Below are 16184 nucleotides of genomic sequence, written 5' to 3'. Positions count from 1 at the left end.
GCACAGTCCTGGGCTGCTTTTTTTTTTTTTTTTTTTTGCCTTTCCTTTTTACATTCTCTAACTTGGCAAACCTAGCTTCAAATACTATGTAAGTGACAACTTCAAAATTTCAATTTCCTGCCAAGATCCACCTTCTGAAACCTGGACCCACAGAGCCAGTTGTCACCTGGACATCTCTGTTTCCAATTCAGACATGTCCAAGACTGAACTCCCTAATGACCGACTAGTGTTCTTTATCTCAGTACATGGTCGACTCAGGTGCTTAAGCCAGAAACCCAGGAGTCATCTTTCTCTCTTTCTCCTTCAGACACAACATCCAATCCCTTACCACATACTGTTCGTTACATTCTAAGTAGATCTCAGATCTGGCCAGTATCTCTCTTGGCTGTGTTGAGGTGGAAGAAAAAAATGAGAAATCTTATGCTTAAGTTTTCTACCCTGGAACATCAGAAAAACTCTACCAGATTTATAAATAAATAGTGATTTACAAGAAAAAGCTTAACCTGAGCTTCTGACAACCAGTCAGTTTTCCTAATCCCTTTGGTATCTTGTGGTGGTCCCTGATTGCTTATTAATTATACCAAATTTCACTATACCAGTTTTAGGTAAGAGAAAGTAAATTGAAAGATACTTTAAAATATTATGTCCATTGTGCAGAAGAAATGAAGAAAAAGATACTCTTAACCTTGTAAGTGAAAATACAGATTGGTACAATCATTTGGATTGCAGAGTGCCCCAATCAAAATTTTAAAGTCTGTTCCATTATTAGAAATGTGTGTGTGTGGTGTAAAATCAAAAGATGCCAAAAAATGAATTAGGAGAATCATTGCAGCCTTCTGTATAATACCAAAAAAATCTAATACACCCAGTAAGAATGAGCTAGATTTCATGCTTTTTTTGAAGATAAACCACAAACTACGTGACTAGTTTGATCCCAACCCATCTATTTCCTTTGCATATTTTTAAAAGATTTTATTTATTTATTTTTTTAGAGAGAAGGGAAGGGAGGGAGAAAGAAAGGGGAAGAAACATCAATAGATTGCCTCTCATACATGCCCTGACTTGGGACCAAACCTGCAACCCAGGTATGTGTCCTGACCAGGAATTGAACCGGCAACCTTTCAGTTTGCGGAACAGCCCAATCATTAAGTATTGTATATTTAATACTATCAAAATAGTCACAAAACATTTTTTGGAGCCCTAGAAATTTAGCAATGGATTACCTATGTGGAGAAGGACTGGAGGTCTATAGTGACATGGACTGACTTTCACTTTTCTTTTTAATGCCTTTTTTATCTTAATGTGTCACTGTTATTTTTAACAAATAAAAAAATGTATAAAACATGGATTTTATACAGAGGTATTAGTGCTACTTCTAGTAGGATAATTCCGAGTCCCAGGTTTCAGTATAAACCCTTCAGGATGTGACTTCTTACACTTTGACTGCAAAATAAACCATATACATCAAAGAACTGTAAATATGTGAGTCATTGTAGAATTATGTTTCTTTTTTTTAAATCCTGCTGCTAATGGGGGAGGCTGTCTATGTGTGGAAGCAGGGGTACATGGGAAATCTCTATCTATATCTCCCCCCCTTAATTTTGTTGCAAACCTAATAAAACTGCTCTAAAAGTACAGTCTTTTAAAAAAATCCTTACGGTTTTATATTTGAAAAGAAAAGGTTATTTTTGACAGATATCTAAAGTAATAGTAGTACTAATATGATACTAATTTAAAATTTATCTTTAAGGTAAAGGAAAACTGGTAGTTTGTCAGTCTTTTGTCCTTTCAGTATAAATTTTTAGGATGTCATTTGCCCCTACCCGAATACGCAAATGCAATTGTGAACTTCACTGCTGAACTACTGCTTGATAAAACACTAACACCAGGATTGAATGGGGCCCTCAAACTTAAATGTCTTAAGGTGTTACTTAGCTACTGGTTAATCTCTCCTGTATCTAAGTTCAAAAGATAAGGAGAATGTTGACCTTTTCTAAATGATTTTGTTTTAATAGGATCAGGCCCCTAATTTATTGCTATTTAAGCAATACATAATAAATTTTTGTCACCCAACCACTTTATTTTCTTAACTATTCAAATATCTGTTTGAAAATAAATTTAAATAAACAAAACAAAACAAAAACACCTGACCTGAAACCTGTGTCTGTTTTTGCCTTCTGTTAACTTCAGAGTCAATACATAGTTCCGAGTGTTCATTCTTTAGTGTTCCATCTTTGCTTTTACCTCTGCTTTACCCCACCATTACTTGACTGCTTAGGGGTTTGGGTTTTTGTTTTTTTTTTTCACCCTTCATGATTCTGCAGTTTTTCTGTCCAGCGTCTTAAAATTAAATAATATACATTGTATCCTCTTTCTAGCCTGCAAAGCTGCTCATCTCCCTTCCCCTCTTCAACCTGCCCTCCTTCATACCCCATGCTAGCTATTTATAACAAATTTCCAAGATCATGGCTGCCTGCCATACTGCTTCCCAGAAAGTGTCATTTCTGCCTTGTTTTTATAATATACAGTCCTCAGATGTCCCTTTGCTACTCTGAGCCGAACTCTGCTTTGTTTTGGCTTATTCCAACTATGCTAAATTGCTATATGTTATTAAAATGCTGCATATGTTTTCTATTTTTTCTTTAGAGTGAAAAATAGCATTAATTACATCATATTAAGGAAACATTTCAAACATCTACTTATAGAAACAAAAAAGAATAGACATCATTTTGGTTCACAAAGCAGCTGGAAATTTCAAAATGGATATAAGTATTTTGTGAAAGTATACTTTAATGTTTTTTGTATTGGAAACTGATGCTAAAATTTTGTTCTAAAAACACTTTAAAGCACTTAAGAAACAGGAAAAAGGAGCTAAAAGATACTTTTAAATATCTGAACTTAACATCCTAAATAAGAATGACATCTTTACCATTAGATAAGCTGCCTTTCATTTTTTGGAATGCTAGTTAAAATCAAATTTTTGCTTTTCCTGTATAAAAAAAGAACAAGTTTAAAACATTTCTGTTGACACAATATTGTTTTTATCTGTCCTAACAAGAAAACACTAAGTAGAATTTTCAAAATTATATGCATTATCCTTGGTTGAAATGTAATAGGAAATCATGGTTGTTAGCCCTGAGAGGAAAAGACATCACCTTGGGAAAACCCAACAATTAATTAAATTTTTCTCTCTAAATGCAATGAATATAAAAGTAGTATATATCTATATTTTCACACATTATAATTTCAAAGATGATGGTTTGTACACAAAGGAATTAATTTCCTTACTTTATGACCATGCATTATATGGACTACATAGTAATAGGGACATACCTCACTTTTATAATAGGTGAAAAATTTTTTTAAATAAAATATAAGTCTTGGACTCAAGCTAGATAAAGATGTGTGTGTGTGTGTATAGAATTCTTAACTTGTGGGAACTGTTTTTGTACAGAGAATACAGTGCTAGCTGTATAATGAAATATATATACCTTATATCTTCCCCCCTTTTTTGAAAAAATTAAACAGGTTTAAACCCAGACATTTTAAACTTAAAGACTTCCTGGGACCATACGTTGGATCATTTTTGTTTATATATTTTTCAAAGATAACAACATTCTTAGAGCATGGATAGACCTGGAGAACATTATGCTGAGTGAAATAAGCCAGCCAGGGAAAGACAAATCCACATGATTTCACTCATATGTGGAATCTAATGAACAAACTGAACTAATAAGCAAAATGGAGACAGACTCAAAAATAGTGAACAGGCCGACAGCTCTGGGTGTGGGGGTTAAGGGGTGCAGGGATCCAGCAAAAAAGGAAAAAGGGTTCATGGACATGGACAACAATGTGGTGACTGCAGGGGGCAGGGCATGGGGTGTAAGGGGGCATAAATGATAATGGAAAATATACAATAAATAAGGCATTCTTAGAGAATGATTAAATGTGAGCAATTATAACATGAATTCTGTTTCAACTCTATTACTATGCCTTTTGTTTTCTGAAAGGATGTAGCTGCTCACTCAGTGCTTTGAACTTTTTTCTCCCTAAGTGTATAATTATATAGACTTACATTTTTTCTTGCTTGTAACTATTGGCAAGATGGCCATGGAGGATACTGAATTTTAGTCTACTAACTAATTAGGATGGAAGCTATGTCAGCCCAATAGCACAGTTCATCAGCTCAACTAGGCACCATGGAAGATTGCTGTTGGGTTCAGTTTTGAGACACGAGGCCATTGCCCAAGAAATGGCCTTCTTAGACAGCTGTACCACCATCACCACCACCCACCCATTTGCCACCGCAGAGAAACAGTGCTGGACCAGTGCCTAGTCTTCAGTTTTCAGAAAATACAGTTTTGTCGACACATGCAGTGTCAGGTTTTCCAGAGATCAGCCAGCGTACCATTTTATCATTGTTGTTAAGAAAGTACAACTGTGCAACATGTCCAGTAGCATTCAGTGATCTGGGCCTTCCCACCCTCCATGCAGACATGCATGTGGAGGCTCCAAAGGGAGCAAGATAGTCTCCAGGCTTAATTCAGAAAGGTCCCAGTGAAACTTGAAAAAGCATCTCGATCCCACAACTGTAGTGCCTCTGATCATTAAGAGTCTGGTCATCTCCCTTCACAGTCCTGGACAAGCACTGCCAAATTCTGCCCAAGCTGTCTGCATCAGTGGTTTTCAACTGGTTTGCCATGACACCAATGGGCCGCAAGTTAAAGCATGCAGTACTTAGTCAGGGGCACTGACCTGTTTTCCCTCAGATTGTCAAATAAAGAAATGACAGCAGCCAACACAACAATAGCCATCTGGTGTGAATGAATCAAAATTATACCCTTTTTATTTTGTCAGATTGGCAAAAAATACACTTTTTGGTGTACCGCAGAATTTTAGTAATACTGTAATTAGTATATGTGTGCCATGAGATGAAAAAGGTTGAAAATCCCTGTCTACATCATTCAAGCCTTGTTCTTCCTGGTCTTTGACATTCTGTAAGATGAAAACATCAGTTGTCATTTATTATATCTTAACTATTTTTTAAAAACATGATGAGTGGGAAGTACTAAAATGAAGTTTGCTATTTTCTAGAATTATGAGTTGTACCTATTTGATCGGTACTTTATATAACCATTAATTGCTCTCAGAAGAGCTTCTATCAAGTTGTGAGTGATGGGTTTTATTTAATGTGAATGAAAATTATAATTGTTTTTTAGCATGGACCCAAAGTAGCAATTTACTTGAGTCTCTCAATGGTGCATTGTGCGTCATATTCAATATAATGGGTCCAGTACTGACCACCTATTGGTTTAGATTAAAACTAAATTAAGCACGGTCATTAGCAGTCTTAACAGCATGACTAGTGATATGCCTCCTCTTCCATTCATGTTCTTCCTAATGTCTTAATAAATGAACACGCCTGGGGAAGGCTGCCTGCCATACTACTTTGAGTAATACTTGTAATGATATGCTTGCTTCTTGGGAAGATTATATAGGCAATGATGAGAGCATTGATTGGGAAGATTGCTCTCCTATCTTCAAGTGGTATGACATCAGTAAGATTGATTGCTTGACCATCAAACAAACAGATTTGCATTTGGTTTTTGTTTTATTTTAACAATTGGTGATTGCATTAGTTTTATGTGTTGCCCTCCTGGTAGCAGATATCAGTTACATGTCAGCATGAAAGTGTGATTTCTAATCAAAGATGATATAGCCGACAGGATAGCAATCAATGTGCATGAGGGCAACTGACCAACGTACAATTAGGAGATGCTTCAAGGCTAATACCTGTTGTCTTCAGTGTTGGTTTGCAGATCAAGTTGTTGCAAATGTATCCATCATTCCAAGATACCATCACCCAAAAATATATATTGTGTTTGATACATCTGTCTCACAAGTATGGTACTTTGTTCGCTGTAAAACAAAGAAGAGGGCTGTTGTTGTTTTCATTACCCTTTCTATTTTACTCCTTTGAGGCCCCCCTTGGGAGAAAGGAAAGATACTGCTAGAGATTCTCCAACAGACGTGGACCTCTGTGTTCCAGAAGTTTCAGCCTTTGAACTGGAGATTGTTTTGACCCTTTTCTCCTCTCAGTATTCCTTTTCTTGGGATTCTACCACTTGAATATGACCATCTTAATTTCAGACAAGCATTAACTTTAGCATATTCGTAAAAGAAGGTTAGAATGTGCAGCCTTTGGGTGCTATCAGATTAATAGGTCAACTCCTTTGTTTTTGTTCCTAGTAAAGTACAGTGAGAACATACTATCCTCAATAAACTGTAACTTATCAGGGAAAAAATCTTTGCATTGGAGCATAATTGATCCAAGTATCACAAAGCATTTTAATGTGAGAAACATGTGCATATATTTTTTGACTCATTAAAGTTTTCTTTTGCTTCTGTAATAGAATCTTGTTGCTTCAGTTCTAAATGGGATGTTGTAAAGCTATAGATCCCATGGTTCCTAAAAGAAGCAAAAACAATTTTTTTTCAGTACTTAATAAAGGATGACAGTCATTTAGTAATGAATAAAAAAATATGTTGAAAAGGTATTTTATGGTATAGCATCTTTTTGACATATACCTAAGATAGTGCTTTGCTCTACAGTCAGCACCTGGGGAAACTAAAAGCAAAGGCTCTGAGGGCCACAGGCCCTGGGTCTTCAAGCTTCCGGGGTTTGTTGCAAGCAGGAGCCATCACCCGCATTGCGTTTGCATTTGAGCCCGGTCTAAGCCAGCTCCTGTCCCAGCCATCACCCTTTTGCTAGGAAATTCTCTGTCTTCCTTCCCTACATTTAAGAAATACATGTAGAATAATTTTGGGTTTTTTTGCATATTTACAACACTTAAGCAGATACTTAATAATCCTAACCTTGGTTTTCAACCAGCGTTTGAAACAAAAATAAAAATGGAGACTTAAATTTTAATGTAAACCAAGGAAAATATTTTTCGAAGTTAATTATTATTCTTCTTTTGAAATTGGCTCATTTTCCACCTAAAACTATAAGATGCTATGAAAGGAATCCACTTGAGAAATTGAGGGGGAAAATTATTTTGAAACTGGATTTCCATATTTTGTGATGTACACCTTGGTTTCTACAAGTTCTAATGAATTATTTCTTCTGTTTATAAAAATGATATGGTGTCAATTGATTTGTGACTTTCTTAGAACTTGTAGAATGAGATATGGTGTTTTGTTTGTGCAAAGATCATCAAACTTTAAATTCTAAATTTAGAATTTTTCTCTTGGGTCATTAGTGATATCTCCTTGCTCTAATTATTATTATGCAGTTGACCTTCATTAAAGCGATTTAGAATTTGTTCCTAATGGAGTAAATCCCTCCAAAGAATTCAATCTTTCCTTTAAAATATATTTTTTGCTATAGCTTGTTTTTAACAAAAAACTAATCAATGTTAAGAAATCTCCTATTTCTATTCCTGCAAATAAGACAATTATGAGCAAATAATTTTTGCTTATTTGTAGAGTACTGTGTGATTGTTTAAACAACAAATACTTCACTTTGTTCATCAAATTAAGATTATTAACTAAATAATCAAAAAAGTATTTTAAAAGAACTTCAAAGTTCACCAAACAGTCAGAAATGACGTACTGATTTTCTTTTTACAGGTTGGATGGTGACAGGTAGTATTCTTATTCAATTATGAATTAGATGTTTAATAAAGTTGACTCCTGCAATTGCCTCTAAACTCCAGTGGTAAATGATTATTACCTTTTCACAGTGCTCCAGCTGAGGCTGCAACAAAGGAGGACGAGAGAACAACTAGTGGACCAGGGCATCATGCCACGTAAGATTTAAGTGTCCTTGTGATCTCTAATGTGACGTGTAGCAAAATGGGCATGCCCAAGAAGAACCTGTATCACACTATACTTCCAGTTGTATCCATGTAATCAATATGTAATTAATTACCAGATGAATGTATAAGGAGAAACCAGTCTCCAGCATTGCCAATGTTAAGAGAGTCATTTAAAACACATTTTGAAAACCTGATGCTGCTTAAAAGATGGACTCGAATCTTATACAAAGAACACCTTTAAAACTCTGTAATTAAGCTAACATTAGTTCTTCAAACTGCAACATCTGTTTTAGTTTTAAATAATTGAAGTAATCACTCTACATAATAGGTCCAGTGTTACTTAGAGTTGCAAAAGCAGCATGATAAAATTAACTCTACTTAAATTAGTTCATTTAAATTAGTTATCTTTGCTAAAGTCTGGGCTCTAATCTTAAGTGTATCTCAGTTAAGGACTAATAAATATCGTATATTTAATTAATAAAACCTTTCTTGCCTAAGTACAGATATTTTCCAGCTATCTCTAAGCTTCAGTTCTTCATTTCCTGAGAGCTGATTAATTTTGGAATACTCGTCCAGGTTGTCTTTTTTACCTTTAATCACCAAGTTTGAGGATGATCTTGTATTTTAGAGGGGAAGAGTGGTTGTTTTGTGTAGGCCATTAGGATTATTTATATGGATTTTGTCAAAAAATTGATATATCCAAGAAGTAACTTCCTTGGCTTTTAAAAAACAGAAAGAAATTACAAAATGCTTCTATACTTCCTAGTCTTATGAGTCACTGATACTACCCGTTTGGGTTTATAAAGAACAGTTTTTCTCTGTAGCAGATTTTTCTCATTGAAACCTCTTTCTGGACTATTAATTATCTAAATATTTTAAAACTGGCATTGTGACGGAGTCAAAGCTTATTTAATAATATACCAGATTTTTCCACCACTACATTCCTGACTGGGAACAGGATCAATCAAATAGGATCAAATTATGATGTTTAAGACACCACTGCTAAGCCAGTTGTAATCTGGTTTTGGAAGCTGGTCCCTAGCCAATCCTGCTGGGGCTGGGTTGCTGGACGTCTTTGCTGTGCTTTAAGTACCAGAGTACTAGAGCTGACAATAGTAATGCCACCAAGAGCTGATAAGCCCAGTAAGCCTGGTCCCATATCTCACCCACATCATTTGATTGCCCATAGTCATAAATGCAGGGCGTTATCAGACAGTGGTGGACATACACACAAAAGATTTTGCAAAGATAATTGACAGAAATATTGCAGTAGGCAATATTTTAGTAAATAAACACAGCTTACCCTCTCTCTGGGATTCTGGAATATTTACTGTACTAGCAGTTAACGTATTAAATAATTACTATGTCTTTAGAGTGATCTGCATTGTGGTGTGGTGGAAAGAGCATGAACCTTTCAAATGCAAAATTCTAGATTTAAATCCCACTTTGACCACCATCTAGCTGCTGTATATGACTTCAGGAATTCATTTCACTTCTTTGAGCCTTTCGTCTGTACTGGGGCGAACCTTGCAAGGTTGTTGTGATGATCAACAGCAATACAATTGTGATTGACCACAGAACACTGGGCTAAGCCTGTTGTGGGTTCTCGGTAAACGATAGATAAATCAGATCTGTGAGATGTGGAGTGCAGAGTGTCCTCACATTCAAGGTCAGATCACTCAAAGTGAAATGTCCTGAGGACATTTGGGCTTTTTTCAGTAGTTTATATTATCATTAAAAGCAAAGACCCTTGTGATAGTGTAATTATTCGCCCTAACTATTGGTTGGAACTAGTCTGACCTTATATTTGCATTATCATTATGTATACAACTCCATTTTATCTTTTTAAAGGTTTTATTTATTTATGTATTTATTTATTTATTTATTTATTTATTTATTTATTTATTTATTTATTTATTTACAGTTAGAGGGGGGAAAGAAGGAAAAAGAGAGGGAGAGAAACACCAACGTGAGAGAGAAACATTGATCAGTTGCCTCTCGCATGCACCCCCCACCCCAAACCAGGATAATAGCAACCATAGGCAACCCAGGTATATGCCCCGACCAGCAGCTGAACTAGCAACCTTTCGATTTGAGGGATGATGCCCAACCCGCGGTGCAACACCAGTCAGTGCTACAACTCCATTTTAAATGTTCGCTTGTTTTATTTATGAAATATGTAATTTTAATTCTAAAACATTAAGATTCCAAATTTTGCAGATCTCCTAGGGGAACTAGTAAATAATGGCACTGTAGATGCAAACTAATATGATTAAGAAGAAATGTCAGTGAGCATACTGTAACATTTGACTGAAGTATTAACTCCCTTATTTATACCATGAAACTGAATTCTTTTCCTCTTACAGCTTTGAAGAGCCCAGCGGCATTCCATGAGCAAATAAAAAGCTTGGAACGAGCCAGAGTAAGAACTCTCAGTTTAAAATGTTCTCCTTCTCTGTTTCTCTCTTTTATTTCAAAGTACCCGTGGACAAGTAGCAGTCTTACTCCTAAATGTGTTAAAAAGAGAATATGCACTGTGTTTTCAGGATACATGGCATATAGAGTAATGTATTCTGGGGTAGTTTTATCTTGGAGGTTGGTAGAAAATACATGACATTCAAATTTTGTTCTTTTAAAACCAATGACTAATTTTGTACGTAAAGGACAAATCATATTTCTTCACTTGCTTGTCTTCAGGGCATAACCACAGTTTTTAGAATAATAATGGAGTAATTCTGCCATTTGTTTCCCCAGCACATGAACACAGACCCTACTGTGTTACCTGTACATTTGGCCAAGGGTAGGAGAATCTAGCTGAGTGAAAGACAATGGCTACGTTCCATTCTGCTTTATTCTTTGGGTTGACTCCATCCCAGTTGCACATTGAATATGTATTATTTTCCTTTAAAACTACCATTATGCACATTTTTTCTTTTTGTTTTAGGGAAGGCATTTATCATGTTTTATGAAAAGCATGTTCTAAAATTTTCTTTAGACTTTTCTCAGGATACAATAATGATCTCTTAGAGTCTTACAAAATATAAAACCCATTTAAAAACCCTATTGTTTCGAGTTGAGTACAGTTGTGAATAAGAAAATATGATTAAGAATATGAACTCATCAAAGTACATGAGAAGTTTTTAGGAAAATTGTTATGTAGGTGGATTTTTCACTTGATCTGACATTTAGATTTTATATATTTTAGATATTTAAATGAGCAAAATGAATGTCTGTTCAAAAATCAGCTTCTAAATTATGAGCCTTTGCCTTTCCCAAGTTTTAAAAGTATAAATTGATTACTTTATTCCAGCATACACTTCAAGTCCCTGTACAGTATTGAAGGCTGCAGTTTAAATCATGTATTGGATAATAGTTTCTCAAGGTACTAATTTCTGCTCTTTTCTTCCTCTTGAAATCATGACCAAAAGAGTATCAATTAATTTAAGTGGAGTACCTTGAGAGAAAAATATATAAAACCACAGTAAGTCATAAACAATTTATGATAAGACTTTCTTTTCTTTCTTTCTTTTTATTAAAGACCGAAAACTTTTTGAAGCACAAGATTCGGAGCCGACCAGATCGTTCCGAACTTGTCAGGATGCACATTTTAGAAGGTAAAAGTTCTATTTCTGCTTATTTTGTTGCATTTTCTCAAGAAAATAAGAATTATATAATTTCTGTTCATTCTTATTTTAATAACTTTTATCCCACAGACTGACATATTCCAAACTAGATAGCAACATGAAAACCCAAAATTAAGTGTTGTTAGATACATAGGGGATGTTTGATTTTCCAAATAGCTAGTTGATCGACTGACTTTCCCACCATCTGGTGCCATAGGTGTTTCTGTCATACTATTCTGGAAAAACATTTTCGGTTCAGAGGATTTCATCATCAAGGGGCATGTGCTCATTCATTAAGTCATAAAGGGTACAATAGACACATGCCTCACCATAGATTTTCAGCTACTTGGACCCTGTCATGTCTACCTGACAGGATGCCCACCTTAACATTTTCTCTTTGTTGCTACTTACCCACAGCAGTCCAGCTTATTCTGACCATTACCTTAAGCACCCTCCACTTGGCCCACAAGAGTTTCTTGATGATACAGCCTCATCATGTGGGAAGCTGGTAGGGACAGTTCTGTTTCATCTCTGGTGAGACATATGGCTAAGGCCAGTATGTTTTCTTTCTAAAGACAGAGCATTCTTGAAAGCTGTTATTGTCACCAAAAATTCCTCAGGTTACATTTTCTTTCATTATTTTGCTTCTCTAATTTATTGAGCAAGAATAGGAGCTTGACCCTGTGATAGTCTTGAGTGTGTTAAACCTTGAGAAGCTACAGAAAGAAACTGAACTCCTCAAATATTTAGACAGAATTATCAGGTAGAAGGAATATAGATTTGTTGTCTGTGGCCTGATGACCAAATTAGTATTAGAACTAGATTGACATTATGAAGTATTAGATTGTAGCACAGCATATTATTCCTAAAGGTCAGGCGTGTCCAAATATAAAATCTTCAGGAAACCTGTGGTTGCTGTTATCAGAGGTGTTTATTCATTGGCCAGTGAACCAGACACCGAAGGCCCAACAAGTGAGCATGTGTTCATGGAGTTTACATTCTAATGGCACAGGCAGATAAACAGGTAAAACAAATGAGTTATAGATTCAGAAAAGTGCTCTATAGGTAATAATTAGGCTGCTATGATAGGGGATAAGCACAGGCTGACACCACACTAAGGATGTTGTAAAGAAGTTCCAAGTATAAAGTTGGCCTCTCTAATCCCAAGTAGTGTCTCTTCTAATCCAAAGAATCTATGCTTATGTGACTGTCTTTATATCTGGGGCAGGAAGTGAAAGTTCCTGGCCAATAAACCCTACTTTGGGTTGCGTTCTCAGAAGACCACTGGAGTAAAAATGCTTTTCCAGAATTTAATTGGTAGAGTAGGAGCAGCTGCCAGTTATCAGGCATAAGTGAATCTTCAAAGAAGTATGTTTACCAGTAAGTAACTATGTAAATGGCTTCTTCTCTGCCTGTAGATACCTTGACCTATAAGGGACTTTTTTTTCTTTTTTTTTTTTTTAAGAGAGAGTAGAAGGGAGGGAGAAAGAAAAGGAGAGAAACATCAATGTGTGCTTGCCTCTCACATGCCCCCAACTGGGGACCTAGCCTGCAACCCAGGCATGTGCGCTGACTGGGAATCAAACTGGTGACCCTTTGGTTCGCAGGCCGACGCTCAGTCCACTGAGCCACACCAGCTGGGGAAAGGGACATTTTTGTGGGAACAATGCTGTCTGTTTCAACATATGTCCTAACTGTAACATGCTTTATTAATGTAATTAAAGTCATTTAATTATATTAATTATATTAATACATTTAACTATCAAAAGGAATCATATTTGCTTTTTATAAGACTACCCAACATTTAAAAACCTAATCATGTGCATGAATGAACCATAAGCAATGTTTTTAGGACATCTGTTCTCAAGTTGGGATGTTCTAAGTAAGAAAAAATGTGCCATCTATAATTTTTAAATTACCTTAAAACCACCCCCAACTTACTTAACATTATCCCAGTTTTCATTGGATTGGATGTTTGGCAGACAAAAAGTCTAAATTATTTTCTGAAGGTTAGCAGCTTAAATCCAGCCTCAGCCTAATGGAAATGAGATTGTAAGACTAGGAACAGAAACATACTAAAATGCCAGTCTCTGATTATTTATTTTTGGAATGTTTTCTTTTCAAACCTATTCCTGATATCACTTGGCTGGTGCTTATGGGAGAGAAGAGAAAGACAGAAGACCATCCTACCTAGATCTAAAAGTATTTAAATATCAACCTAAGTGTGGGTGCATGATCTCATTCTCCCCACCTGTCATCTTCCTGTATGGTTAGAAGTGTTTTATCTAACAAGATTGGGGCCACAGTGACTTATACAGGAAAATTATAAAAATGAGATGACCCACACATTATTTTAACTTATAAAAATGTGTGTTTATTTGCCAAAATTCTGACTGAGCGCTAGACCTTAACTTTGGGGAAGGTGTTAATGAGTAGGGTTCACTTTATTTTTCTTGCATCAAGCACAACCATTGTATATTGTTTCCATTTATGTTGAGCAAAATCTTAAAGGCACTTGAAAAGCAGTCTGCACTTAAAATTCCTAGTTTTTATCATTTTTTCCAGATATTTTATAGTCATTAATTATCCTAATTTGACAATGACTTTTTTAATGATTCACCTTTATCAAGTTGTTCCAAAGCATGCAACATAGGTTTCTAAGAAATAATCATTTTATATTTGAAGTTTATTCTTCCCCCATAACATTTAGTCATATTATGTATTAACAATAGCAATCCCAACAGATATGAAGTATTTTGTGAACTATCAAGGTTGACTTTTGGTAAGTATATAAATTAACTGGTGGAAAGAGAAGTACAGTGACCCTTGAACAACATGGGTTTGAACTGTACAAGTCCACTTATGCATGATTTTTTTCAATAAATACTATAAATTATTTTATCTTATGATTTTCTTACTATCAGTTTTCTCTAGCTTTCTTATAAGAATATAGTATGTAATGCATATAACATACACAAAATATGTGTTAATTGGCTATTTATGTTATCAGTATGGCTTCTGGTCAACAGTAGGCTATTAGTAGTTAAGTTTTTTTGGAGGGGTCAAAGGTTATGTGTGGATTTTTTACTATGTGGGGAGGGTCAGCACCCTTAACCCTGCATTGTTCAAGGGTCAGCTGTGCTCAGATGTGCCAGAGAGTAGTTTTATCAGCCACAGGCTTGAACTGAGCTTTGGGCTTCAACAAGGACATTTTACCTACAAAAGGAAGAACATCAGTTAATCCTGAGAATAGTTATGGGGAATTTCATTAAAAGACCTTCTGTATAATTTAAGAGGGAAGCAACTTTCAAATCAGAATTTGAGTTAACACCTCATCATTTTTAGTCAATTATAAACATTATTTAGAACAATGTAATAAAATGTTAGTGAGAGTTACAAGAAACACAAGTAATTGACAGGATTACATTCATAAACAATTTATAGTGGTTTCACATCTGTTGTACTTTATACATTTGTAACTAGATGAGTTGATGGTTCTATATGATCATTAATTACTATGTATAGTAACTTAATGTTCCTAACAGCCACAAGACTGTATGCAGAAACAAACCCAGATTCTTAATTGTGATGAGACACACAGGGATCAATACAAGAATATGATTTGAAGCTCTTTTCATTGACTCCTGCAGAGAAGTTTATATCCTAAGATACAATGTCTCTCCTTCTAGGAATTGACTTTCCAATGAAGCCAAATCTAAAACGATGAACTTCTTGAGCCATGGACCACATCTGTCCTGTTCACCCTCTGTATCCCTGATACCTAACAAATGTGAATATGACCCTTCTACCATAAATGAGTAATAGCAATACCCCATTTTTGGCTCAAGTTCATGTTAATTTGAGTCTGTGGGCATCCATATTGTGTAGGCAGTATAAAACTATCCAGGACTAAAATTATAAAATGTATACTGGAATGTTCTTGAAGAGTCGTTTTCTTTTTCCACGAATATGTTAAGAACACATCAATATGTTCAAACCAGTTTAAATTAAATTAGTTGGCCTGAAATCTCATTATAGAATAGAGATAATAATCCAAGTAATGGTTAAACTGTGTTTCTTCTTTCAGAAACATTTGCAGAGCCATCCCTGCAGGCCACTCAGATGAAGTTGAAAAGAGCTCGCCTGGCTGATGATCTGAATGAAAAGATTGCTCAGAGACCTGGTCCTATGGAGCTGGTAGAGAAAAACATCCTGCCTGTAGACTCAAGTGTTAAGGAAGCAATTATAGGCAAGACTCTAAAAATTTATTCTGGGAGAAAAAAACGTGGCAGTTTTAGATAAAACAAATTTAATTTAAAAGGCCAGCACCAACCATAAGTATTATTTTCTGGGTCAATTAGAAATTAACACTTACACTGGTTCTATTATTGTTATTATTACAGTTGTCCCTCGGCATCCAAGGTAGATTGGTTCCAGGACCCCCTTGGATACCAAAATTTTTGGATGCTCAAGCACCATTTATAAAATGGTGTAGTATTTGCATTTAACCAACCCACCACCCTCCATCCTCCCATATACTTTAAATAATCTCTAGATTACTTATAATACCTAATACAGTGTAAATGCTCTGTAAATAGTAGTTATACTGTATTGTTCAGGGAATATTGACCAAAAAAAAGCCTGTACGTGTTCAGTACAGAAGCAGTCATCTTAGGCCTACCTACATAGCACGCGTCAGCAACAGCATTATCTTTTGGGGGGAATATTTTTGATCTGGGGT

The 16184-nt window shown here is 35.5% G+C and overlaps 1 protein-coding gene across 2 annotated transcripts in view; it reads left to right on the top strand.

Annotated features, from left to right (window-relative positions):
• The window catches only part of MRTFB (myocardin related transcription factor B), a 157769-nt gene that overhangs the window by 76706 nt on the left and 64879 nt on the right, over positions 1–16184 (top strand). For both annotated transcript variants that reach the window (XM_090276991.1, XM_090276992.1), the window contains exons 2-5: positions 7746–7811; positions 10187–10242; positions 11359–11434; positions 15531–15692. In XM_090276991.1, the coding sequence (XP_090133117.1) occupies positions 7746–7811; positions 10187–10242; positions 11359–11434; positions 15531–15692 (360 nt within the window). The remainder of the gene's footprint in view (positions 1–7745; positions 7812–10186; positions 10243–11358; positions 11435–15530; positions 15693–16184) is intronic.

This window comes from Furipterus horrens, unplaced genomic scaffold (genome assembly GCF_987537825.1).
Source record: "Furipterus horrens unplaced genomic scaffold, mFurHor1.1.pri manual_scaffold_5, whole genome shotgun sequence".
NCBI lineage: Eukaryota > Metazoa > Chordata > Mammalia > Chiroptera > Furipteridae > Furipterus > Furipterus horrens.
Note: the sequence above shows the minus strand (reverse complement) of the source record. Positions and strands in the feature narration are given on the sequence as shown.